The 25,907-nt window shown below is 46.8% G+C and overlaps 1 protein-coding gene across 4 annotated transcripts in view; it reads left to right on the top strand.

Moving 5' to 3' along the window:
* The window catches only part of DAB1 (DAB adaptor protein 1), a gene marked incomplete at both ends in the record, with an annotated part of 261,118 nt that overhangs the window by 193,302 nt on the left and 41,909 nt on the right, over window positions 1-25,907 (top strand). For 2 of the 4 annotated variants that reach the window (XM_080802318.1, XM_080802320.1), the window contains 5 exons: window positions 11,507-11,638; window positions 12,278-12,397; window positions 12,888-12,926; window positions 14,427-14,492; window positions 20,929-20,988. In XM_080802318.1, coding sequence (XP_080658444.1) covers window positions 11,507-11,638; window positions 12,278-12,397; window positions 12,888-12,926; window positions 14,427-14,492; window positions 20,929-20,988 — 417 coding nt within the window. The remainder of the gene's footprint in view (window positions 1-11,506; window positions 11,639-12,277; window positions 12,398-12,887; window positions 12,927-14,426; window positions 14,493-20,928; window positions 20,989-25,907) is intronic. The other 2 variants (XM_080802319.1, XM_080802321.1) reach the window with 1 other exon arrangement.

The following is a 25,907-nucleotide window of genomic DNA, read 5'->3' on the forward strand; positions in this document are numbered from 1 at the left end:
ATATAATGACCTCGTTTCTGCAGTGACTTGTAGCAAAACATGCTGTTTCATTTCCATTCATCCGCCCTCATTTACCTACTTGCTACGATAATTTTACACTATAAGCTAAAATGTTGAAATCATTGGTTATATTACTAAACACCTACAATGGTTATTAGGCTTCTTCATGCAGAAAGAAACAGAAATAAAAATAAGAATTTTAGGAGAATGAGAATATGAGCAGTTAAAGTACATTCAAAGCTGTATTCAGTGCACAGAGGCTGTGGGGCCTGGAGCCATACCTAGCAGTAATCTAGGGTTGGTCTACCTTATCTGCAGTGAGACCCCGGGTTAGTTATGTTGGGTCCATTATCAAAGGAACGAGACTGAGACAAAGTGAAAGTTATGCAAAGCCTTATTCTATGCCAAGCATTAGAAGTCAGACTGACTGGCCAGGGCCGCCTCCAAAGAGAGCAACCCTCCTTGGTCTTACAGGCTAGTTTTTATAGGGCACAACCGCAGACCTCTACATATGTGGCTTTGGCTGATTGGATGTCTTTTACCTGTCTGGCCTTATTTTAGGTGTGTGTTTTAGCAATGGTTACCCGGAACCGATTTCACTAATTGTTGAGGTATTTATTAAATAGCAAAATGGCTACCTAGGCAACAAAATGGCTACCTAGGCAACATGGAGTCACTCTGGCTAAGCACGCCCAGGCAGGCCCTAGGGGTTTAACAGATTTTAACGTGAAATCGGCCCCAACAAGGTATACAACCTCTCTGTGTCTCAGTTACTTCAGCAGCAAACAGGAAGAAATGATATGGAAGGTAGTTGTATGGAGTGGAATAAAGGAACCTTGCATACATAGGGTGCCCCGGCATGGTGCCTAGCACCGAGAAAGCACTCAGAATGGAACCTTTTCTCTTTAATATAATGAAAATAAAATCTGAATTCTTATGCATAATCTTCTAAGTTTTTCCCCCCAGAGTTTCAGAAGTATAAATTGTGCCTATATTTCTCCAACCTGAACTTTTAAAAGTGTTGTTGTTGAAAATGGATGTAGTGGTTGGTGTTTATGCTTGGCCATGGGAATTCAGGGAGCAAAGGGAGCTAGCCGACTTGTTGAGGTGGGTAACTGGTGGTGGTGGTGGTGGTACATATGGTTTCTAAGATCCATTTTACAAAGACACTTGGGTGCTGAAGCAACACATGATTTTGGACAGCCATAGGTCAGCCTCTGAAATCTCAAATTTGTAAGCACTTCAGAGCACGCTAAACGGCCCCTTACATTTGGACCTGTGGTTGGTTGGGGCGGACTTGATAGAGGCGTTTTGTCTGCAGCCTACTTGCAGTGAAGCTCTTGAAACGTTCAGTGCCTTAGTTTTTCCTGTTCTCAGAGAAAGGGAGAGAGAGTGGGAGGTAGAGAAAGAGGCACACTAGGATCTTGTGTTTGTCTCTGACATCCCCTCATGAAAACGTTCAAGCAAACAGAGCGTTTCACCTTTTGCCGTATTTGCTTTCTCGGACTCTCTCTCTAGACAGGTTAGAAAGCAACAGATGACTAGAGAGCTAGGTAATAAGTTGCCACAGTAGGTGTGCTCATTGCTCCTGGGCCCTTTCGGCACACGGTGGTAGGAGTCTAGTTTTAAAGTCTTGTATTCATATTGATATTTCCAAATTCACATTTAAAATTATCAGGTTATTTCTTAACTTTTCTATTTGTATCTCATTCTTCTTTCACTGAAAAGCTTGCTTTCTAGTAATGGTATTTTTCTGTATTTGTTTTATCCTAATACGTGCCCAAAGCAAATTCAAAATTGCACTTCTAGTATTAAGGACTACTGTGAGCCAGGCAGAGACTTGAGTGTCACTGAGACTTGCTTAAAGCCCAAGTGTGAAGTGTCTGCCATCTCCCCGATAAACCGTTAGATACTTCAAGTGATCTTCCTCATTTCTTCCCTATGAAGGCTCGAGCATTCCCATTATACAGGTGAAGAAACTGAGGCTCAGTGACGTAAGGTGACTTGCCCGTGGCCACGAAGCCGAGATTCAGATCCCACCCTCACACAACACACCATTTGGAAATGGGAACAGGGACAGCGCAGTGTGCAAACCACTCAGTCTTTAGCGGACAAGGAGACCCTTCCCTTCCACACACGTACCCCTGGGCTGGCTTTTGAGAGCCCAGACTGTTCCTTGGTCATTCCCGAGTGCCTGGCCCCAGAGGGTTTTGGGGGACGAATGTGGATTGACTAGCAGAGGACAGCGAGTCCAAGGCGCCACCAATGGTCACTACGGGGAAGCCCTATCCTTAGTCATGGGATGCTGAAATCTGGCGGAACCGCAGGGTTAGGAAACTCGTGTTTCACACGAGTGAAGCCAGTTTTCCTGTTTCAGGTGGTTTTCATATCTCTGGAGCAGAAATCTATGTTGTCGCTTTGGTGATTGCTAATTAATGAGGCACACCTGGCTCCACTTTGCCTGTTAGACAAATTTAGGCCCAAATCATAGGTCTAGGATGCTCTCAGCTAGTTAACTAGCTCATCTCCCTATTTTTAGGCAAGGACTTTACTCACATCTTTCTGGAGCCACGTGTTTATTTTTTGGGTGTGTGTGTGTGCTAGTTTTTATTTAAATTCCAGTTAGTTAACATACTGTATGGTATTAGTTTCAGGTGTACCTTATAGCGATTCAACACTTCCATGCCGCCCCTGGAGCTCATCACAGCAAATGCCCCCGTAAATCCCCATCACCTATTTAAACCACCCCCCCCAGCCACCCACCTCCCATCTGGAAACCACCCGTTCGTTCTCTACAGTTAAGAGTCCGTGTCTTGGTTTGCCTCTGTCTCTTTTACTCCTCTTTGCTCATTTGCTTTGTTTCTTAAATTCACACCTGAGTGAAATCATATGGTCTTTGTCTTCCTCCGACTGACTTCACCCTAGCATTTATCCACATTGTTGCAAACGGCAAGATTTCATTCTTTTTACGGCTGAATAATAGTCCATTGTTTGTAGACTGTACCTTCTCTTTCCATTCATCAATGAATGACCCTTGAGCTGCTTCCATAATTTGGCTATCGTGGCTGATGCAGAGCTGCGTGTTGATCACATACGTTATGAGAGCTCCTAAAAAGCTGTGTGTCACAGCTGTTGTGCTGTTAGAAAATTTAAAAAAAAAGAAGTGTCCAGACAAAATAGGACATAAGTACTTACTGAAAACAACCTCCTCATTTTAACAGCTAAGGAAGGAAAACCTTGGTGAAGAAGACAGTCCTAGAGCCAGTGGGTTTGAGTGGGGGGCTCAGGGAGAGAACTTGGACTCAGGATCCTCCTGCTGACGGACTCATTCATTCAAATGATTCATTTAACACTATGTGCCTGCAGGCTCATAGAGACAGGAAGTAGAAGGTGGTTGCCAGGGGCTGGGGGAGGAGAGGAGTTGGGTAGTGTTTAATGGTATAAACGGTCAGCTTGGGAAGACGAGGAAGTCTAGAGATGGATGGGGTGGTGCAGAGCATTGGGACTATACTTAATGCCGAGGAACCGGACACTTAAAAATGATTGCAACGGTCAATTGATGTTACGTCTGCTTTACCACCATAAAGAGTATATATGTACTGCTTGCTTACTGAGTGTCAGGCACTGTGTTTGATGCTCAGAATAAGATGAGGGAAAGAAGATCCTGTTTCTGTTACCCTGGAGCCATTAGGTGTGTGTTTCCGTATCCAGATGACACACTCCACGACTGCCCCCCCATGGAAGGGTCCAGGAAGCCAAGAGGACTTAGAGCATGGGAAGCGGGTCCACACTTTGAAGTCAGAGAAGCTTTAGAGGAGAACAGACTTACCTATGCTGAGATGTGAAGGAGGAGAAGGAGTTGAGCACTGTAGGCAGACAGAGTGGCTGGTACACAACCTTGAGGTGGGAGGGTGGTGCTTTTGAGAATCTGAGTGATGGGCAGGGTGATGGGAAGCAAGGGGGGCTGTGGTGAGAGACCCTGGGGAGGTGGACCAAAGCCCTGGCAAAGATTTTGTTCTTTATCTGAAGAGCCGTGGGCAACCTTTGATGTGGTTTCAGTTCGAGATAGCCTTGATCAAATTTGCCAGTTTTCTCTCAGCCCCTTCATCTGTGGTGGGACAATTAGAGCAGAGAGCAGCAGAAGAGGACAACTGGGGACCGAGGTTACTGCCCTGATCTAGGCTGGAAGTAGCAGCCGCGACCTGGTTCTGATAGTGGAGAGGGAGAGGAATGGACAGAGTGAACGATATTGGGGGATGTGCTTGACAAGTCCTGGTTGTGGGGCCCAGGCCGGTGGGCTCAACGACGACTCTAGAAATGTAGAGATGGCATTGCACGCATTGTTTCCTGAGTCCAAGTCAGAAAGAAGCATCTTACGTTGTGTCTTCATTTTAATACTTATTAATATTTCATTACATATAGAATGCTTAGTACTTATGTAATTGGTACAATTTTTTTTAAAAGTTAGTATAAATAAGCAAAAAGTCAGATTCTAAAAATCACTGTAGTAATTCCACCACTTGAGACAACTCTTGTGAAGATGGTGCTGGACGTACTTCTAGACTTTTTATACACATATGTAGATATGCATATTTTTTTCCAAAAATAGGATCATATTAAACATACTGTTTTGTAAGTTTTTTTTAATTCAGTGGGATGTTGTGAGTATGTTCCCATGTCCAAAATGCACACATTCCCCAGATGATTTCCAGTGACCGCGTATTATTTCATCGTACAGCACAAAGCAGCTCCTACGACAGGTCAGCACTCAGCATTTCGAGTATTTCTAATTTTTCACGATTTGAACAGCCCTGCAGGGAATATCTTGTGTCCAAGCCTTTGCCCTACACACATCTTAACGTTATTTACAGATAATTGAATCCCTAGGAGAAGAATCACGGGTCAAAGTTTATGCATGTCTTTAAGGCTTTGAAATATACAGCCAGTCTGCCCTCCAGAAAAGTTGCACCAAATCACACTCCCACAAATAATAAAAATAACCATAATGGCCAACATCTACACAGCCCTTACTACATGCCTCACACTGTTGCAAGCCCTTTCCATCTCCTAAGTCATCAATCCTCCTAACAGGACTGTGAGAGAGTTATTATTATGACTTGCATTGAACACTTACAAAACCAGTGCTTCCCCACACTTCTGTCTACACTGGGTATTTCCTTTTTTTTTCTTTTCTTTTTTTCCATTCTAGTGGGTAGGATATGATATCTCATTTATATCTGGTATGTTTTATATGAATTAATTTAATATTTCCAACAACCTTTAAGTTTCTCTGTCATTCTTCATATCATACAAAAAAAAAGAAAATAAGGCTCGGAAAGTCAGAATGAGCTGCCCAGAGCTACCCAACTGGGAAATGATAATGCTTAGATTCTGGCTCCAGAGTTCATATCCTTCCCTCTACTATCACGCTGCCTCTTCGGCTAGAGACTAGGATATTTGGAAACGTGGTTTTCGTCCTTGAATAAAACCTTCCAGAAGATTTCAGGATGGGAACTCAAGGAAGAATACACTCTGACCGGCTCTGTGGAGCATTTGATGATGGGGTACTTGGAGGGTGGTACAGAGGTTGCTTCCCAGCCTCGTTGGCACTGCGATGCAGCAAAGGCATCCAAAAATATGTTAGAAAAGAGAAAGGCCTTTATAATGAGCCTGGGCCTGCCTTTGTCTTGTGAGGTTTTAACTACTGTAATTGCCTGTAGTGTGAAGTAGTGTATTTTTCATGCATCTATTTTTATTCTGTGTCTCTCTGCGTATCTGCTTTTTTGTTTTGTTTTGTTTTTCTGTTAACTCACTTGAATCCTGGTGGGTAGTCCTCCCTTGAATAGTATTGCCTCGGGGAAGCGTGCACTCCCATGCACGCACACGCATGCACACACAAGTACTATGAAGGCGAAATGGGATGGAATTTATTCTTTAAAAGAAAAGCGAGTGGCAAAGTCTGAGCAGATGACTTTGCAATCCATACTGTATTTAATTGGTTGTATTGAACCATACTGCAAATTAAGTCTCCTCTGTAATTTACCCTGTCAAATGGTAACCCTCCAAACAATTTGATACCTCATTTAAACATTGGTAAATGGCTCATGGAGATGATAAGGGGGAAAAAAAAAAGAAGATTTAATGATGAGCAGATAAGAAAGCCTCTGTTCCCAGAACGAATCCTCTGCGAGGATGTCGTGAATTAACCCGTGCCATCATTCCCTGAGCATTTATTGAGCAACTACCTTGTGCAGCCAGTTCCTTCAGTTGGCTTGGTTCTTCCTTCCTTCCTTACACTTCCTTCCTTACACTCCTCGTCATTTAGCACTTACTGTTCAAAAGGGACAGTGTTATGAGCTGGGATGAGACCAAGAAGGTAACATCCCCAAAGGAGAGAGAAAACAGGTGCATGGATATGTCTCTAGGTGTCCTGTTCTCAGGCCCTAGGGACCTTTGCAAGTTCAGTTCTTTCTGCCTAGAATGGCCTTTGCCCGATTTTTCTCTCTGCCTAGAATGGCCTTCCCCGCTTTCCTGGGAACTTCCCCTTCCCCTTCCCCTCCGAGATCCAGTTCAAGCCCAGCTCCTTTGTCAAGTCTCCCCTGATGCCCTTCCCCATCCCTGCACCAAGCCAGGGTCACACCCCATGCGCGCCTTTAATATAAGCTCGTCTTACTCTCTCATGGTTGTTGGTTTCTTTGCCTACCTGTCCTATGTGATTGCAAGGTCCTCGAGGCAGGGCCTGTGTTGTAATCCCCAGGTGGCTACAGTGTCGAGCAGGAGACGGGGCACCTACCAGCTACTCAGTAAGGACACACAGTTTGAATAACTAGATGAAGGGGTAAACAGGAAGCAAGATGAATACATGTGAGGTGTCCTGGATAAAGGAGCAAATACGGTGCCATGAGAGCGAGGACAGGAATCATCACGGAGGGGAAGGGGGCGTCAGGGAAGGTTCCTCGGACGAGGGCGCTATTAGAGCTAGGCTTCCAGCCTATGTATGGGTTAGTCACGAGGAGTCACAAAAGCACGGGTGAGAGGATGAAGAGGGCCTTCGGCAGAGAAGACACTGTGAACAGTGGCATGGAGGTGGGGGCAAGTACAGAACCCAGAGGGGCAGTCCTCAATCTGTCCACAGCCTGGGTCACCGGAAGTTTAGTCGGGGGAGGAAGGTCAGACGGGACCAAGGGGGCTCATCTGCAGTCTGTCCTCAGAATTCTTCAGTAACAACTCTCTTGCCCAGAATAATGAGGAGGGTTCACAATGGGAGAAACGGACAAAGCTGTGGCAGCAAATGCTGGGTTATTAAACACTATTTCTAAAACCAAATACCTGCTTTGATTTTTCGTAGTACTTTAGTATCTAGACCATTTTACTAAGACTAAAAAAAAAACCAAAAACCAAAACAAAAAACCCACAAACCTGTTTTCCAAAGGAAGCGTGGAAGAAGCATGACCAGACTCTGCCTCTCCTCTCCTCTCCCCTCCCCTTCTGGTCCAGTATTCTTTCCTCATTGCAGAACAACTCATGCTGCCCCCCAGGAGGTCCCCGCAGAAACCCTTCGGGGATGAGGCAGTCTTCATTTCCCATGACGAAGGGCCTCGCCATGCCTTTCCAGCCTGACGGCTCAGGCTGGAAACCACAAACAGCCACAAGCTCCCAAGTGCTCGCTCCCAGAACATGCTGTCTTGACCTTTTTCTTTGAGATCCTTAAAGCAAAGTGGCCTTTAGCCCAAACCTTCTGATTTATGACCCTCTCTGACCTCCAATACGTGCCAGAAGCCAGAATTGCTTCGGCTCTGCCTCCTGGCCAGCTGTCCTCCTTCCTCGTCCCAGCCTCTCAGGGATCACAGCTTCGTTGTTGGACTGGGAAGTCCAGAAGCTGAGGAACGGAGCCCCTGATCCTACATCGTCTTGCTTTCTCTGTTCCGTGGCTTGTCAACCTTTGTAGAGGAAGCGGGGGCTGCCTTTAAGACTGGTCCCGCCAGAACTCTCTGACCCTCAGTCTTTCCATAAACTCATTCGAACAGTATGAGGTTCAGGGTTCCTCTGGCTTTGATGATGCCGATAAAATCTGCTTGAAAACATGGAGAAATTTTGAGCCTCAGTGAACAAGTATTTGCAAGATTCTCCGAGTTGCCAGGATGGATGCCACTAATACGACCATATGGGTTATCGGAATTCGGACGTATCTGTACTATGTCTGCATAGCTGAGGTTGGAGAAAGTGGAGACATATCCCCTCAATGATTCTTCATTTCCAAATAAATGAGCCACTTTCACAGTCATCCTTTTTAACATGTCATAAAATTAACTATGGGAAAAGATAATGTTACAGATCTCTTTAGGCCCTTCAAGCATGCACAGAGCTACACTTGGCGAGGCAATATTAGGTATCATCAGGCGTTAAAAATGTTTTGATTTTAAAACACTTAATGAGGATTCCCGGATAAATTAATGCCCCTCCATCTGCTGTCTTGCATCGTAGGTGATATTTTATCCTTGCACGATCATCTCCAAATCTCATTCCACCAGGAAGACTTCTAATCACAGTTTAATTTTAGAGCAATATTCTACTTGGCAATCAATAAGCTTCTGTCATCAAACTTTGATTTAATAGGAGATGCGGATAACGTTGTCCACGTTACGCAGAGAGAGGAACACTTTCTGGAGAGGGGAGAGAGGGAGGATGTCTATGTCTCCCACTTTCCCCTGCCGCATACCATTCTAGTTCATAGAAGCCTATAAATCAGTACCCTGTGTTGCGTGAATATTAGTCTCGTCAGTTTTACATCATTAACACCATGAAGAAGCCACCGCCCTTTACACAGCTTTCCTCCACCAGCTAAGTACATCCTCTTAATAAAGGGAGAGTAAATGGATTCTGAGTCTGTTACTAACAAACATTTCCTTCCTCACCAACTTTATCTGGGTCGGGATTCATGAGAGTTATACGGTTGTCTTATGGCCGATTAGGGGCGAGGGTGGCCAGACAGGGATTCCGCCCTCCAAACATGATGTCCATTGGGCAGTGGGCAACGTGACAAGGCAACAACCTAAAGAGAGGGTCCCAAGAGTAGTCAGAGAGGTTAGTGAGTGATCAGAACCTAGAAACTTAGGGTGCAGCAGCAAATTCCATGGCAGAAATGATTCGTGAATTTAGAATCCTAGAAAGATGGGAGCACCTGGGATTCTAGCAGAAATCCTAGAAAGATGGCACCAGTCTAGAGACCTAGGAAGATGGTAGCAGTCAGCATTTTGGAAGGTCAGGGCCAGTGTCCAGAGCTAAGGTGCTGGCCACCACGTGCCCACTGACCTGAGAGGCTAGCCATGTGGTTCAAGGTCCTAATGGCTGAAGGATCTGGGGTGAACCTTCTGGAACATCTACTCCAGTGACTCCCACTGCTTTTATAATGAAGTCCCCTTTGTGGTACATGTTTCCCTCCCTCCATGGACTCAGTGGCAGCGAAGAATTTTGTCCACCAAAAAAAATGTATTTATAGTTATTTGGTTTCCTATTTGAATTATTCAAACCCATAACTAAAGCACTAAAGAGAATCCTCCCAAAGATGAACTAAGGAGTCCAACAGTAACTTGATGCAATTCTAAAATGAACTTGGCATTTTCATTCGCATGCGCAACGGAATGTGTTGTCTTAGTTAAGGATAGTTACACATTTCTGTTTCGCTTTTTGAAATGCTGAAAATTGCTTAGGACTTCTTTTTATTACCTTTAGTGACCCAAGGAGATGCTGGGCTTTGGGTTAGGAGCCACTGATCTGGTACAAACTTCTCATTGGATAAAAGAATTGACAAAGTTCTGGAGAGGTACAGTGAGTGCCTTCTGTTCACACAGTGGCTAGAATTCAAGCCTCGTAATACCTAATATAATAAAAAAGACCCCTTATATAAGGACTTGAAGCGCATCATAAAATGCCCAGTTGCCGATGTAAGCCTATACACAGGGTACTGTTCACTGAGGATTGCTTTAAGTAGGTTTAATGCAGGAAGATGGTCACAAAGATGGTCATCGCCAAGGATAGCCAGCATTATTTGTGGAGGCTTCGGCAATAAAGGCGGGAAGATCAGTTTCAGAAGATTTCCAAAGTACTGGTCAACTACCCCAATTTACTCTTGAGGTCAGCAGCTATGGGTCAAACACAGCACAAGGTCTGAGGATGACAGAGTTGAGGAAGATGGAGTCTGGTGGGGAAGACAGATAAGGAATCAGGCAAATCTATCAGAGAAGGAAGGTTTTTGAAGGCAAGAGCGCGGGGGCCGTGTGTGAGGAATCGGCTAGGAATTTGGGCATCGGTAGAGACTGAAGTTCTTTTTCTTTTTTTTAAGATTTTATCTATTTGTTTGACAGACAGAAACACAGTGAGAGAGGGAACACAAGCAGGGGAGTGGGAGAAGCAGGTCTCTCGCTGAGCAGGGAGCTCCCCCACCCCCGAGTCCCAACATGGGGCTCAATCCCAGGACCCTGACATCATGACCTGAGCCTAAGGCAGACGCTTAACGACGGAGCCACCCAGGTGCCTCAAGACTGAAGTTCTGTGGAATTCTATATTATTTCTGCAGGGAGAGGGAGAGCAGGCCTTGTTCAGGGGAGGTTTTGCAGAGGTGGTGCTATTCAGATGTCTTTTTTTAAAGATTTTTTTTTTTTAATTTATTTGAGAGACACAGAGAGAGAGAAAGAGGTGAGCAGAGGGAGAAGGAGAAGCAGACTCCCCGCTGAGCTGGGAGCCCCAGGCAAGGCTCAATCCCAGGACCCTGGCATCACCACCTGAGCCAAAGACACCTGCTTAAACCACTGAGCCACCTGGGTGCCCCTCAAATACCCTTTCAGAAAGGACCAGGATTCAGGCAAATGGATAAAAGAATAGGCATTGCCCACAGAGCAGCCAGCCCCTGAGAAGTCTCAGAATGAAGGGAGTCCACCTGTAGCCAAGATAGTGACTCTGGATAAGACAGAAAAAGGTGTTCGTTCCTCAAGATACTCTGTCACCATCTCTCCACCAAGGGCTGCACCTGTACGCATTGGCGGTCCTGTGACTTTGAACGCGACCCTCCCCTCCCCCCCCCCCACCTCCGCAGTCTCTGCACAGGGCACTCGTCCTGCACCACATGCAGAGGTCCTGGTGTGGGAGTGTATTAAATATCCCTCCCGAGCTCCAACTGGGCTGTGTCCTGAAGCCAGCGGCAGCGGGAGCCTGCCCCGCCGAATTGCGGCGACGGGCGGGCCCCGGCAAGCCAGGAGGGAGCCACTGCCACAGACGCGCCTTCAGCGAATGAGCAGTCCTGTTTATCTCTCCGGTCACGGCGCGGAGACCACGGAGGGAAGCCTCCATCTCTCAAGGGCAGGCGCGGCTCTTTTTCCTTCCATCTGGACCCAACAGCTTTCCCAAAGCCCTTCGGGCCTGTTCACACGTAGCAGAAACACATCTCTTATTGATCAACAGCTCGAAGGGAAAGTCCCGTGAAATATGCTCTTCCTTTTGTCTCCGACAGGCCCTTCAGCATCATCATGCTGTTCACGAAATTTCCTACATCGCAAAGGACATCACAGATCACCGGGCCTTTGGATACGTTTGCGGGAAGGAAGGGAATCACAGATTTGTTGCCATAAAAACAGCCCAGGCGGTGAGTATCCCCATCCGAGGAGGGCGCCTCTCCTCGTAGCTATAGGGGACGGCGTGTCCAGGCGTGCTGTGGGTCTTTGAAGGCCGCCTCTGATGTAGGACGAGGCCATGCTGATGCTCAGGCTCCCATCTCCAGAGCATAAATAGCCTCGGAGCAAGGAAACGGCGGGCTTAGGCCCCATCCTGTCTTCTTGTTGTTTTCCTAATGTGTATTTCGTAATGACTAATTATTTCCCTTTCTGACGAAGCTGGATGGAGGCACTGCTATACAAATAAGTTTCCTTGTGTTCATAGCCTCGTTTAAAAAGAAAATAAGAGAAAACAAATAGCTGTTTTGCATAAGGCCTACCCTAATTTCATTGTATTTGAAATTACTAATAAATAAAAGCAATGCCTTTTATGCTTATGATTATTATGAATTTGCAAATATAATTAGTTGAAGAAATGAACTTTAGCCTAGATGCAATTTGCTAAACCAATATAAACAAGGTAGAATTAATTAAAGATGGAATGCTTTCAGTTTAATAGGAATAGGAAGGGCTGCGGGTTGTAGCAGGCAAAAGAAAAAACCAACAAAACGGGCCGCTCAGACTCAGGACTGTTCCCTTACTCATGTGCTTTATCCCCCCTTTTACTCCAGGCTGAACCTGTTATTCTGGACTTGAGAGATCTCTTTCAACTTATTTATGAATTGAAGCAAAGAGAAGAGTTGGAAAAAAAGGCACAAAAGGATAAGCAGTGCGAACAAGCTGTGTATCAGGTATACCTGTGAATTTATCGGAGTGCCAGAGAAGACTGGGACTTAAAATAAACAGATGTGAAAACTGACAGTCAGGGCTTGTCCTCCTGCTGCCAAGGAGAAATAAACAAAGATGAAAGGTTCCCGTGTAAATTACAGGCACCAAAAGCAAGCCGTTAGAGATGATCTTTTATTCTCTGAAATTCTGGACATGTGCGTGAGAGTGAAATTTTGAATTCCGAGGAAGATTTCAGGGCAGGTGGGGGGTGGTGGAGTGACGAGAAGGGACACAATTGCTTTTTTTTTTTGCTGTTGTTAAGGGTAGGGGTAGGGGGGCTGCAAGGGTTTTCATTTCTCCTCTGTGGGTTGTTTTCTACCTGAAATGACCCAGCAGCCTTTCCTCCCCAGAGCTGGTTTCTCGACTATCCTGTAATTTCTGAATGCAATCTCATACCTCTCCCTTTATTTATATCCTCTGCTTTTCAACCTCCCTTGACTCGCTCTGCTGTAGACAATTTTGGAAGAGGATGTTGAAGATCCTGTGTACCAGGTAATTTCTGAAAACCATCGGGGTTTTTAGGATCCAGAGTGGCAAGGCCCGTGTTACAGACAGTTGGTCAGAGCCCCAAAGAGCACCCTGACCTCAGAGCCTGGAGAGGGACCAAGACTAGTTTCGAGGCTGAGGGCTGCCAGCCCCTCGGGGGGTGGATTTCTATAGAAAATGAACAGAAGTTTGGTCGGCCTCAGTTACATGGGATCTGGAGTTGCGCTTCTCCCTTCTTAACCCTGCATTGGCCCCTCCACAGTCTATAAATATTTGATCCCAGAGCTGGATGTTTTCGGGATATTCCTGAATATTCCAAGGTCATGAGGAGGCTTCTCTGAGTTAGGAACTGGGGCCGGGGACTGAGTTTTGGCGACTTTGGGGTATAAGCGCAAAGGGCAGTTTGTATGTTTTGGGAAGGCGGTGAGGGCAAGTCTCTGGCCCCTCTGATGAGCCGGCTCATGCCATGGGGGCTGTTGGGAGGAGGGTAAGGGCGATCGTAGAGACAGCCCAGCCCACAGTTTTCCCTGAACTCTGCAAGGTCACTGCCCCAGCAGGGCCGGAGAGATGACTTGTCTAGGATCCAAGTATGTGCTCTGTACAAATAGATGCAGAAAGAAGGGAAGAGGAGGCCTCCCACCACCAACCCCAACCCCCACCCCCCACTGACTCATGCTTATTCCCAAGGAGAGAAAGGAGCCGATAAATGGACTCATTGGACGTAAAACCCTGAACTTGTATTTCTAACCGGACACACCTGGGTTCTATGTGTGTTTGAAGTAGGAATATCTAGCCTAAGTGGCTTTTAACAAAAGCCAAAGATGTGCTTAACAGCATGGCCTCACACTAGAACACTGAGGGCGAGGATTTGTCTAGAATATGAGCTCGGCCCCTGCTAACGGACAGCACAGAGAATGAAGAGTATTGCCCTGTTTGAAATGGCCCAGTCCTTTAGAGTCTGAAACACGCACAAGGGAAAAAAAACAACAACACTGATTTTCAGTACTTAAAACTAAGGATGTAAAATCAGGTGATGTTTATGGGATGGGGAGATTTGGGGTTTCTGAGCACTTAAGGGTCGAGTTAGGGCGTTGGTCTTGAGGGAAGCGAAGGGAGGCTATCACTGTAGCCCAGATTATGAAGCTGGGCCCCTAGATGTTCCTAGGAGACGTCATTTGCACTCAGCAGTGCGGCCCACGCAGACATTACTGAGATCCAGTGTCACTGAATAAAGAGGCCACATCTCCAGAAAGATACGCAGGGGTCCCATGCCTTTGCTGCTGTTTGACTGGCCCTCAGAGCCTCGCTGTCTTCCTTAGCAAAGGCAGGAGTGTGCAAAGCACGTGTCGCGTTTTCAGTGATACACTTGCCCCTGGAAGGTGTGTTCTGTTGCGACTGTTTCTTTAATGCTCACTGTGATTTGTATCCTGAATTCCAAATGCCTTTTTTTTTTTTTCCTCTCTCTTCTTCCTCTCTGACCTTTTCTCTCTGGCCGATCCGTAATAGTACATTGTGTTTGAGGCTGGACACGAGCCAATCCGTGATCCTGAAACGGAAGAAAACATTTATCAGGTATAAAATCACTTCTCTCTCCTTCCATTGCCCCACTGCCTCTGGCTGTTGCACGGAGGGGTCCGCAGAACCTGGGGCGCTGCCCTCATAGGGTCACTCCGTGTCCTCAGTCATCCAGGCTTGGCCAAATACCTTCCTCTGAGTTGGCTTTTACAGATTGACCAGTAGTTTCTACACCTTGCTGTGCAAATGTTCAATGGCCCATTGAGTGCAGTGTTCTGATTGCTAATGGATCTTCACTATTTTCAATAGACTCCAGAATCAAACATTTCCATTGGGATAAAGTAATCCATTGGAGGGTTGCTGTCCCTGATAAAGGAGGGTCCTTCATTTCTCCAAAAACGGTGCACATCAAATTTCTTTAAAAATCCAACTGCACTCCTGAAAATCAAGGACAAATTCAAAAACGCTGTTGCAAAACAGCACTGGGAATATTAACCGAATAAAAGAAAAGTACAGCTCAAGGTTTTACCCCTCCTAAAGGGAAGGTAAATTAATATTCTTAAATGTCTGCTCATGTGAAGAGCACTGCACACGCTTTGTGATTCATTTGGTTCTGACAAACATGCTATATAAAGTAGGTATTAAATCCCACTTTTACAAGGGGAAACTGAGACTCAGAGATGTTGAGGAGCTTCCCGGGGGCTGCCTAGCTCCTTAGAGCTGAGATCAGACCCAGTGTGAGTGAAGGCAAAACTCACACGTCCTCCCCCCATGCCTTTCCATCAAAGAGTTTGAGAAATTGCACCATAGCAACACATCAAACAAATATGACAGCTTCCAATTTTTCACTAATTAGAATTTTAGCCTTAATTTGAAATATAAACATTATGGAGGAAGGAAAAAATTTAATGTATTTAATAAGTGATTTTAATTTTCTTAATTTACTCAGTTGTGTGGTCTGCTTTTCTGCCTTGGGCATGCATTACTTGTGTAATAAAAGTAAGACAGATTTTCAGTTTCTGTCTAATGCACAGAATTCTAAACGACCAAAGTATCACATCAGCTCTGCCGACAGCTCAGTTTCAGCCAGTCCTATGGAATAATAATCGAAGTACTTCTCTCTACTGGGTCTGTCTGGATGGGATGCAAGTGGGAGGTTGTGGCTCTGTTTAAAATCATCGCTCACAAAGTTTCCGATCTTTACACAGAGGACTTGCATATTTGTTCTCGGTGTCAGATTTTAAATTACTACAATCTCGTGGTGTCTGAATGTGGGGCCAAAGGAGCCATTAACCAGTCATCCTCTGAAGAAAAAATACCTTTTAAGACAAAATTAGGCTCTTCAGTGCAGGGTTTCTGAATTCCGACTGAGCAGTAGTTGGCGGGGCTCCCGCTGTGCCCTGTGGGGGGGACCGTTGGGGGTGTGGGACATCCTGTGTGCAGGAAGGACCGGTTTAGGCTGGCAGAGAGCTGGGCTCTGGTTCTGGGGCTGAGTGATGGTGGGCAAGACACTTGCCCTCTCTGAGACTCCCTTTCCCCAGTGATAAGGTAGGGGAGTAATTTCTCCATAACCCATTCTTGGCATGAGAAGGAAGCAAGACCGTGAGAAGGATGTACAGAAGAGACTCTGTCCTGGGTCACACGGTGTGTGGATTCAGGATCTTAGTCCAGGTACCAACTCAGCCATTCATCCAGCTTGTCAAGTTCCTTTCCTTCTCTGAGCCTCAGTGTACTCATCTGTAAAATGAGCAGATAAGACCAAAGGATCTCTTAGGCCCTTTGCTGCTTTTTGCAACTCGGGCCTCATCACAGGACAGTGATTCTTTAGAGATACACGTTGGCTTGCTTTACAAGGCGACAAGATATTTGGAGGTGGTGTGTGTGTGAGCGTGTGTATGTATGTGTGTGCGTGCACGCACGTGTGATGTATAGCTATTTAACACTTTTTGAGTGCTGACTTCCGGCCAGCTCTGTGAATGGGGTTTACATGCAATATCTAATCTCACAAGTGGCTTGAACCATTCCCACCTTACAGCCAAAACAGTGGGGCTCACACAGATAAGGTGTCTTGCCCAAGGTCACAGAGCTAAGAGAGGTGGCACCCTCAAGGCACAGCCAGGTCCCTCTGACCTTGGTAAATAGATAAATCCCGAGGTTCTTTTCGGCTCAGAATACCCATGATTGGATTCTGTGTAGGTTTCAAGTCACTATCTAAAAATCACACTTGTGTTTTAACAGTCCTGACCTCCGGATCTTCCCGTCTGTCCATCATGAGCAGGAAGGTACCATTTAAGGAAATGAATATTTTATCACCCTCTGTTCTCCTCGCTTGCTTTGCCAGTCAGCTGAGCCCCAATTTGCTTAAGGAGAGATAAGCTCGTGGACCTGAAGATAAGGCTGGGCTTTTAAGGAGCTGTGATTAGGAGCCTGGCTCCTCTTTGTGTTCTAAGAACCTAGGAGTGTCCCATAATCCTTCCTCCTGAGTAGATGGCCCTGCTTTCTTCTTCTTCAGCTTGGCCCAGGGGGGTCTCAGATTTTCATCTGTTCTGTTTTCCGGAAGGAGGCAGACCTTATCACTGGGGCGGACGAGGCACCAGGGGCCTACTCCTTGAGTCGTTTTGTGGCCTTGGATGAAGTCCATCACTTCTGTACCTCGGTCTCCTGGGCTGTAAAATGAGGGATGCTATGTCATCTGCTTCTAGAAGTGACGTGAAGGTGTAAAGCACTGGGTACATAGTAGGTTCTGTGTAAATGTTCATTCCCTTTGCTTCCTAAGAATGTCATCAGTATCCAACGCTCTTCAAGATGTCTCACGATGATGTATTAAATGCAGTAGAACCTGACTCGCCTGCCGCCTCCTGTCGGAGAGCCTAGCGGAAAGTTGCCACCTCGCCTGATTGCTACTAACAACTCCCGCGTGAGGGAGAGAGAGACTCTTGAGTAAATGTAACCTCTCTTTGAGGATCAGTAGTCTCATTTCCCAAACTGGATTAAGAATAATAATGGTCTTCCTTTTTTGCATGCATCAGAAAAAGTTTTCTGTCATCTTTTTAAAAACAACACAGAACCTTGAGACACAAGGGTTTTTATGCCTCACTTAACGTTGACCCTTGCAATAACTCAGGAGGATAAGAATAGCTACGATGACTATCGTTTTAAACCATAAGAAAATCAAGTCCTCCGATTCAAGGGCCGGGCCCAAGGCCAGAGCCTCCACTTCTAAACCCGGCATTCTGTAGCGAGTTAACAACTTCCTGCACCAGCAAGACGGCGGCCTTCCACACGGGCATTTTTCACGTTCTTTGGTTTGAAAAATCATTTTTAATTGCCCGTGATGTATCAAGTATTGTTGTTTTAAGATGATGAGCCTCTGCTCTTACATCACTCAACCCTTAAACTGCTTCTCTAACACTATTAGGATGTTACTGAGCCGAAAGCGTCTTCTGTGCTTATGGTGGTTCCCGTATAACTTCCACAGTAATTCCACATCTGTTAACTCCTTCATTCAAATCGCAGTTCTGTACGGAGCACCTAGTGTGTGCCAGGCACGTAGAGATGGAATGGACTGCGGCATGGTCCCGACCCTCCGGGACTTTCTAGGCACCCCCTTGCATGCCTCCGACAGCTAGTTGAGAAGACTAAGGTTCAGAGAACAAAGGGACCCTCTCAGATCACACTGCTGGTGGCAGAGCCGGAATCAGGAACCAGCTCTCCTGCTTTCGTTTGGTTCAGAACTGTTCTCACTCGCTCTGCAGTGTCATGTTAGGAGATGGTCTACAGGCAGATGGGACCAGGCAGGCAGCGAGGAGAAAAGGGACCAGTCTCTCTCTGGTCTTCATCCCTCAGGCACTGCTGCCAGTGTTCTGCCCTTAGCACAGGCCTGGTAAATGTTTGGTGCTTCAACATTGCGTAACCGGTATTTACCGATGGGGAAACAGCTAGTGAACTATCCGCCCCGCCCCAGCTTAGAACTGCAGTGTGGTTTGACAGCTCCCGTATAAGATACAGCACATTTTATGCTCACGGGAGTAGCCCGATTTCTTTCCCACCTCCCCTGAATAAGACAAGCTCCATTCCATCAGGGGCCATACCCAGCTTGTTCTCCATCATTGTCCCGGGCAATGCACAGAGCATGACGCGTAATGGGCTCTTGGCCGCTTTGATTTTTTTTAGTGGAAGATTGTACCAGAGGTTACAGAGGGTGCAGAGGAAGGCTTCCACCAGGTATGGAGCCAGGCGAGGCTCCCAAGAAGACATCCCAGCAGACATAAATCTTAAAGGACAAACAGGCAGATTGATATATCACCCATGGGAGAGCCGAGCAGCCAAGCTTTTTCAATTATGCACAGTTTGGGTTTATCCGTCCTGCCGCTTCTCCTCCATTTGCAGGGATAATTGAGAGTCAGCCGTGGTTCAGCTTGCTAAGTGCCCATAGTGAGCCGTGAATTACGGGGCACAGAAATGCTGTTCATTTGGCTCAGAAAAGGGTGAGCTAGTAAAAATACAAATGTGGGCTGGTAATTTATTGGCCCTTGTTAGCAAGGGCTTGGTACACATTCTTAGAGGATTCTTTTCAGATGGAGGCCCGTGATCAGGAGCAAAGAAACTATATTCTTCATTGGCAACCAGCGAGCTGAGGTTTGCAGGAGCAGCTCAGGAAGTGCATCTCCATGCTCCCTCGTTGTCCTCTTTTCTGCAAGAATGTGCACAACCTTCTGAGAGTATGGAAGTGATGTCCAAGGAAAAGATGCCATCAGAACAGCTACAGAGGTGGGGTGGGGATGGGGACGGGGGTGAGATGCAGCTCTGTGTACAGGGGAGTAGTTAAAAGGCAGAGCGCCAGGACTCCGACTCTGGCAGCCCCGCTCACCTGCAGGAGCCCCTCTGGGCTTCCTTCTCCTCCTCTGCACCACGGAGGCAGTTGTCATCCTTACCCAGCTGACTGGTCCCAAGGATTACATGAGAATACGTGTAAACACAAACATTCAGAACAGTGCCTAGCATGCAGAAGGCACCCTGTCCATGTGAGTTCATGCCGTCAGTCATAAATGTCTCATCTGGCAGCCAGAAAGAGCTGGGTTTGAATTTCATCACTTAACTAGCTTGGAAGCTTCAGAAGAGTTTCCCTAACCTCTCTGAGCCTCTCTTTCTACTGTGTAAAGTGAAGATTCTGATATCAAGTTCTTAGGATTATTATAAGGCTTTTAAGTTGAGCTGATGAGAGTTCAGGTAGAAAGGGGGACTTGAGGAAGGAGCCAAAATTCCTCCTCCTTCTCGTCAGTGGTAGAGTTGGCTGGTCCAAGCCTAAGAGATACTTTTTCTGTTTCCTCACTGTTGCCCACATTTCTGATGATACATTTACCCTGAAGACATTTACCCAATGCCTACTGAGCTGTAGGCACCATGCTGGCTCTTAAGGAGCTCCCGATCTGATGGAAAGGGACACAGACTAGCAGACAGTTGTAAAGTAACTATAGGCTGAGGCGTCCGTTGGAGGTGTGAGCTGCACTGTGTTGGGAAGCACGAGTGATTGCTTGCAAGCCGGAAGGTTTAGGTGTAAAGCCCTCGATTGACTCATTAGAAAAGTATTCAACGTATCTATGGTTGTTGGTATTACAGAATACGTTCTTATACTTACATGAGGTGTCGGGGTGAAAGAAGCTACCATCCTAACACTTCACAGGATTATAGCTCCCAGTAGTTTGTATTTACCTTTTCCTTTCTCCTTTGATCCCCACAATAACCCACCTGAGAAGCAGAGCCAAGAGCACCCATCATATAACCGTGAAGCCCAGAGGAGCTAAGTAGCCTGCTCAGGGCGGTGCAGTTACCAAGTGGCCCAGTAGTGAGACCAGACCGATGAGTCAGAGGAGGGAGGGAGGGAAGATGTAGATACATTTTCAAAAGCAGCTGAAATTTCCGGATTCTCGTCTTACACATTTCATGCCACTGATGGCCCCTTTTCTTGGAAAAAACATTTGTGACTATCACACGGCTTGTCTACGATCCCAGCAGAAGCCATTCTTGATACGGAGACCTCGGTATTTGCCATATTTTAAATAACCTGGCTCTCAGTCTTTGCGCCAAGCAACTTAAACACAGCCACACACTCATTTTAATCACTTGGCATGAGTCAGAGCACCTGGGTCCCATTTCTGTTCTTGGTGAAATGAGGATTATTTCTGCCACCACGGGACCTCTGAGGTCTCCGCAGCCCCCTGTTCTGTGATTCTGGGAGGAGCCCAGTGGCAGAGAGCCCCTGCAAACATTTATGAAGTGGTTCACACGCTCCTCCCTCACCCAGCTGTCCCCAGGGAAGGAGCCTGGCCTGCTGTCCCTACTATCCCAGCAGCCCCTTTGATTTGTGACCCTTAGGCCTCAGGGGCCATTCTCTTCCACACCCAGCCAGCTCGGAGTTGAAGTGGGGTTGCTTTGTTCTTCGAAAGTGGAATAGCAAAGTGTTTTGACGGTGCCGAATTTGATTTTTCCTCAGGTTCCCACCAGCCAAAAGAAGGAAGGTGTTTATGATGTGCCAAAAAGTCAACCTGTAAGTGTAAGTACACCTTCTCTCTTCTGCCAGGTTCGCATAACCTGCCTTCTTAGGGAACTGTGTCTACCAGCTAAGGAAAGGAACCCCTCTAATGGATGCAAGTGTCACAACGGGTAGAACTCTGCCGGGGTCTCCATGCTGAGGACTCCTCAGTGAGTCGGAGGGAAGGAGGCATAAAACAGAAATGGTGGGCCTGAGGAAGGGGTGCCAGTCTGGACCAGGGTCTGGCCCCATGAGCGGCAGGGAGTTGAATTGTGCAAACCACTATGTCTGAAAGCCTCAAGGTCTCAGGTGTGTGATGCCAAAAGTCTCCCACCAAAGACTTCATTATATCTAATAAGATGGGAGCAGTATCTTGATCCTGGGATGAGGGTCAGCCATCCAGTTTGAAAGGGGCTTACAAGTCTCAGAGGGACAGTCGGAGAGGTGGCCAGGGCCTTTGGGGTATATGCGGGTCCGACCAGTGGACAGACCACTATAAAAAAGGCCATGTATAGTGCAAAGAACTCTCCGCTACCTCTAGACACCAGCAGCTGGAGGGACCCCTGTGAACGAGAAGTCGAAAGCTCTGTGACACTGCCTCATGGCACTGCTAGGCCAGGCCTGTGTTTATGACCTCCGGTTGGCACTCAGAAGGTAGCTTCTGTCCACAACTCGGGAGCACCGGGAAACTTGTCTTCAGGGGAATGTGTGACTTGGCCATGGCCCTTGTAAAAAGAACTAGGGTGTTTAGTCACTGTTGTTCTCAGCTTAATAATGGATAGAAAAAGCACGGGCTGTGAAGACAGACCCTTAGAAATTCCAGCTCGGACCCTAATAGGACGGTTGTGAGGCTGAATGATGCTATCTGGGACATTGGTTTTGGTCCTGGGCCCCACCCTGTGAGAGACGTGGAAGGCACCCCTGCATGTTTCAAGGTCAGATCGATAGGGCAGTTTGAATCCCCATTCCCAGGGAGGCCGCAGAAGGACCTAGAAATGCTTGGCCTAGAGAAAAAAAGCCATAAACTTGGAGATGGGAGCACCAAGGGCCACTGGATGGAAGAGGGAATCCGCTGTTCTGTGTTGGCCAGCTCATAGAACTGAGACCAGTGAGGGGTCCTACAAGAGAGCCACCTTCAGCCCAGAGGGAGAGTGACCTTCCTGAATGGTGGGTCAGAGCTGTTAAGGGTAGAAATGCTGGCATATAAGGAAGTGAGCTCCCCATCACTGGAGCTATGTGAGCAGAGGCTAGAAGATGACTGGTTAGAAAGACTATGGGGGATTCAAGTGTGGAGTGGGTGGAGGGTGAAGATGAGCTCTGTTGTCCCTTCCAAACCTGAGCTGCTGTCCTCTCGAGTTGAAAGTCTTTATGGGTTCCTACCCTCCGCTGCCCCCACTCCCCTTTTACCTGGTGAAATTTCTTCCTGTCGATGTCCATTCCTTACCCACTATCTTGCAACTGCTTCCAGTAGTTAGATTTTGCGAAAAAGCATATCTGAATGCACGGCCTTCTCAAAAACTTGAATCTACAATATAGTAGAGAACGTGCACCACAATGCTGCTTGGAGAAAGAGTTGTGTTTCTCCCTGAGGCCTTTGCATTTGTCAAATCTCCTTGTCACCTAGACACTGGTCTGTTTCCGTATTTCCATTTGGTTCAGCAGCTCCCATCACACAGCTCCCCACAATTCAATTTGTGTCGGCCTAAATTGCCTCACTTGCCCCTAACAGGTTTAGATATGTGAGGAAACATGCTCCATTTGCCACCTTGGTTTTTGTGAATTTATTAACAGTCTGACCATACCATCTCCGTGCTTAGTAGCTTAAAAAAAAAAAAAAAAAAATCCAAGCTCCTTAGCCTGCCGTACACAGCAGTCTGATGCCGGCCTCGGCCCGTACCTCTGGTCTACTGAACCCCTCCCTGCCCATCCTGCTCTCCTGCACTCTGCAGCCTCCTCAAGGAGCCATGTCCTCCCCTAAAATCCCAGCTTAGCTTCAGGCCCTGGGGGCTCAGGGAGACATTCTGGTCTTCTGCTCTATCCAGTTTCCACAGATCACCCTCCCTCTGTGCTCCACTCCTTAACATTCCTCTGTTTTAACAGCACTTAGCACACAGCGTTGAAACTCTTCTTGCCCATCACTTCCAGGAGCCTCCCCAGGTCCCTGAACTACGAGAAGCAAGCCCAGGGCTCAGCACATAGAAGCTGGGCATGACACAGCCATGGTAGGGATGTTTCATAAACATACAAATGACTCTGCCCTATAGAAGAAATTGATGAAAATCCTGCTTTCTTTTAAAGGGAATTAATTTCCTGTTTTTCTGATGCTGAAAGAGGCATTAAGTAAAGATGCTAAGGTTTTTCTTGGGAACTGTCTGGGCTGCCTGAGTGGCCTGCAGAAGCTCCCAGCCCTCTGTTCCCAACAGAGTCCTAAAAGCATCTGGGTGATTCTGGCTTTTCCATAAACATTTTCCACATTTTTAAAAGCCAAAGAGAGGTTGCAAGTCAGAAGCACCAAGGCAGGTGGCTTGCATTTGGAACCTCAACTCCTGCTTTTACAACCTGTGGGACTTCTCATAATTTCCCTTGTTTCTGTGCTTCATTGTTCTCATCTACCAAAAAGAGTAACTGAACCCAACTTACTAAACGGTTTTGAAGAGAAGATAGCGTATGCGTTGGAAACTTGATCCCACTTGCCTAAACTTCTTAGAGGTCCTTTAAATATCCCACATCCCTCCCTGTTCTGGGGCCTTCCTGTCCTCCAGGCTTGCCTCTATGGACCTGCCTCTCTGGTGAGTGCGTACTCCCTAGGATGCCTCTGTGCTCTGAATATCCCAGCTTGCTGTTTGCTCCTTCACTACCTGCTCCTTAGCCAGAAGCACAAGTAAACCAAAGACAACCAAATTGTGCTTAGTAAGCAGCTTCCAGGCCGTTTGGGGCCTTCCACAGGTTTCCCACAAGAAGGGAACCTGCCCTGTGGTCTTTGCTCTAGATACCCCCGGGTTTCTTCTTCCTTGGGTCCAGGTCTGCCCAGAGCCGAGTAGGAGACTCAGTATGAGGCAGTCACTGGGGCAAACCACGAATCAGCCCCAGCAGAAATGGCCTGATCTTCAGCATCAGACCTGGTGGCTATGCTCTCATATGGGCCACCTACCAATGGTCTTTGAGTATCGTTTTACATCTCTAAACCTCAGTGTCATCATCTGTAAAGAGAAAGTAGTGCCTGCCTTGTAGCTTTGTTTGGAGGATTAAAGGAGACCTTTATGTAAAACCCTTAACAGGGGATATGGATTAGATTAAATGAGAACATTTCAGAGTGTTGCCCTTACAAGTAATGTGCCAGCAAAGCAGGGGATTGCGAGTGTGCTAGGTAATTGCACACCTCCTCTGGGAAGCCTTCTTTGCCCCAGAGTAATAAACCACCCCGCACACTACACCAGGAGACCTCTTTGCTCCTCTTTGCCATGACCATAATCACAATGCATTGTTGCTTTTTCTTAATGAATCCACATGAGCCATTGACTCTGATTTTCTTAAAGGTCTTGGCTTTGGGGTTAGTAGCAGTACCTGCCTTAGAATGTTTGTGTTAAACACTAAATGAGCTGAAGGATGTGACTCCGCACGGGGGTTGGCACAGAGTAGGGATTAAACAGCGTGAGCTATTCTATTCTATTTGCTTCTCTTACTTTTCTGTGAGCTCCTTGAGGACAGGAATCACTTTTATTCATCACTCTCTCTAAAGTTAGTCTTCTGGAGAGTTGGGATCTCTTTGAGCTTTTGATAGTAGACCCTTTCCCCATGAAAAAACAAAACAGAACCAAAAAACCCACATGGGTGCGCATGGAAATTTTTGTGGGCCATGGAGCCAGTGGGATCTTTGACTGCAGCTCTAAAACATCTGTCATAGAGCTTAGTCCCTGGCACATTGTCACCTTACATGGTCAGAGATCCCCTCACCAAGGTGTGACGTTAAGGTGTATTGCATGCTGGAGTCTGGCTCTGAAGTTCGAGTTCATTGCATTTCTTGGGGGTCGTACCTACCTCAATGCTTCAAGTTATAGGACCGCAGTTTTGTCTTGATGAGCTGGGCTGCAGGTCCAGAGAGAAAGCTGATTCCCTCTCTTCACTCTCCTCCCCCAGCTTCGTACATCCATGCTCTAGTTTACCCCACCAGACCCCATAACCATGGGGTGCTGAACTGTACCTGCACTTTCCTTGTCCTTGTTCCCCTTTCACAGATAATATGCTGGGATGCTTTTGTTAACTTGTTTTGATCCAGACCTATCATGCTCCCTTCTTCTAGCAGATTTGCTCTTAAGGTCATGCCATGCTCCCCTCCACCCTTTCCTAGGATTCAGAACCAGGAGAAGGGTTATTCCCACTCACTCCCACAAATACACATTTCCTCTCTGCCTAGTCAAGGCAGCTGGCAGATTTGTACACAGTCTTGTTTATGTTTGTTTGTTTGTTTGCTTGTTTATGCCTGGGTCTCTGAACTCCCATAGCACAGATGCTGACAGATAGGGCGTGTTAGCCGGCTAGAGAGACAGGGAGGAAGGAGGTTTCACTTGGGCAGAACCTTGAAGGATGAACAGGACGTTGTAGGCCAAGTGCCTTCTGGGCATATCACTGAGGTCCTTGGGCTCCTGAGTTTCCACTGCCTCTACTTAGCAGCTCTTAGAACGGATGAATTTATCATCAATCTCCTCAAAGAAACAAGGGACATGAAGGCAGTCTTCCTTTCTGCCAGCTGATAATGCTGCTCATGTTCTTTAGACAAACGTCCTTGCCTCTCTGGGGCTGTCAGGAATGTGCAGTCCTGAGTGCAGAGGAAGGTGTCTGCTAAGCTGCCCATTACCACATCCATTATTCAGTGCTTTTTGCACTCTGTTAGCCTTTGAACATGATTCTGGTTCTGCAGGGGGACCTCAAGTGGAACAGCA

Source organism: Martes martes, assembly GCF_963455335.1.
Source record: "Martes martes genome assembly, chromosome: 4".
NCBI classification, from domain to species: domain Eukaryota; kingdom Metazoa; phylum Chordata; class Mammalia; order Carnivora; family Mustelidae; genus Martes; species Martes martes.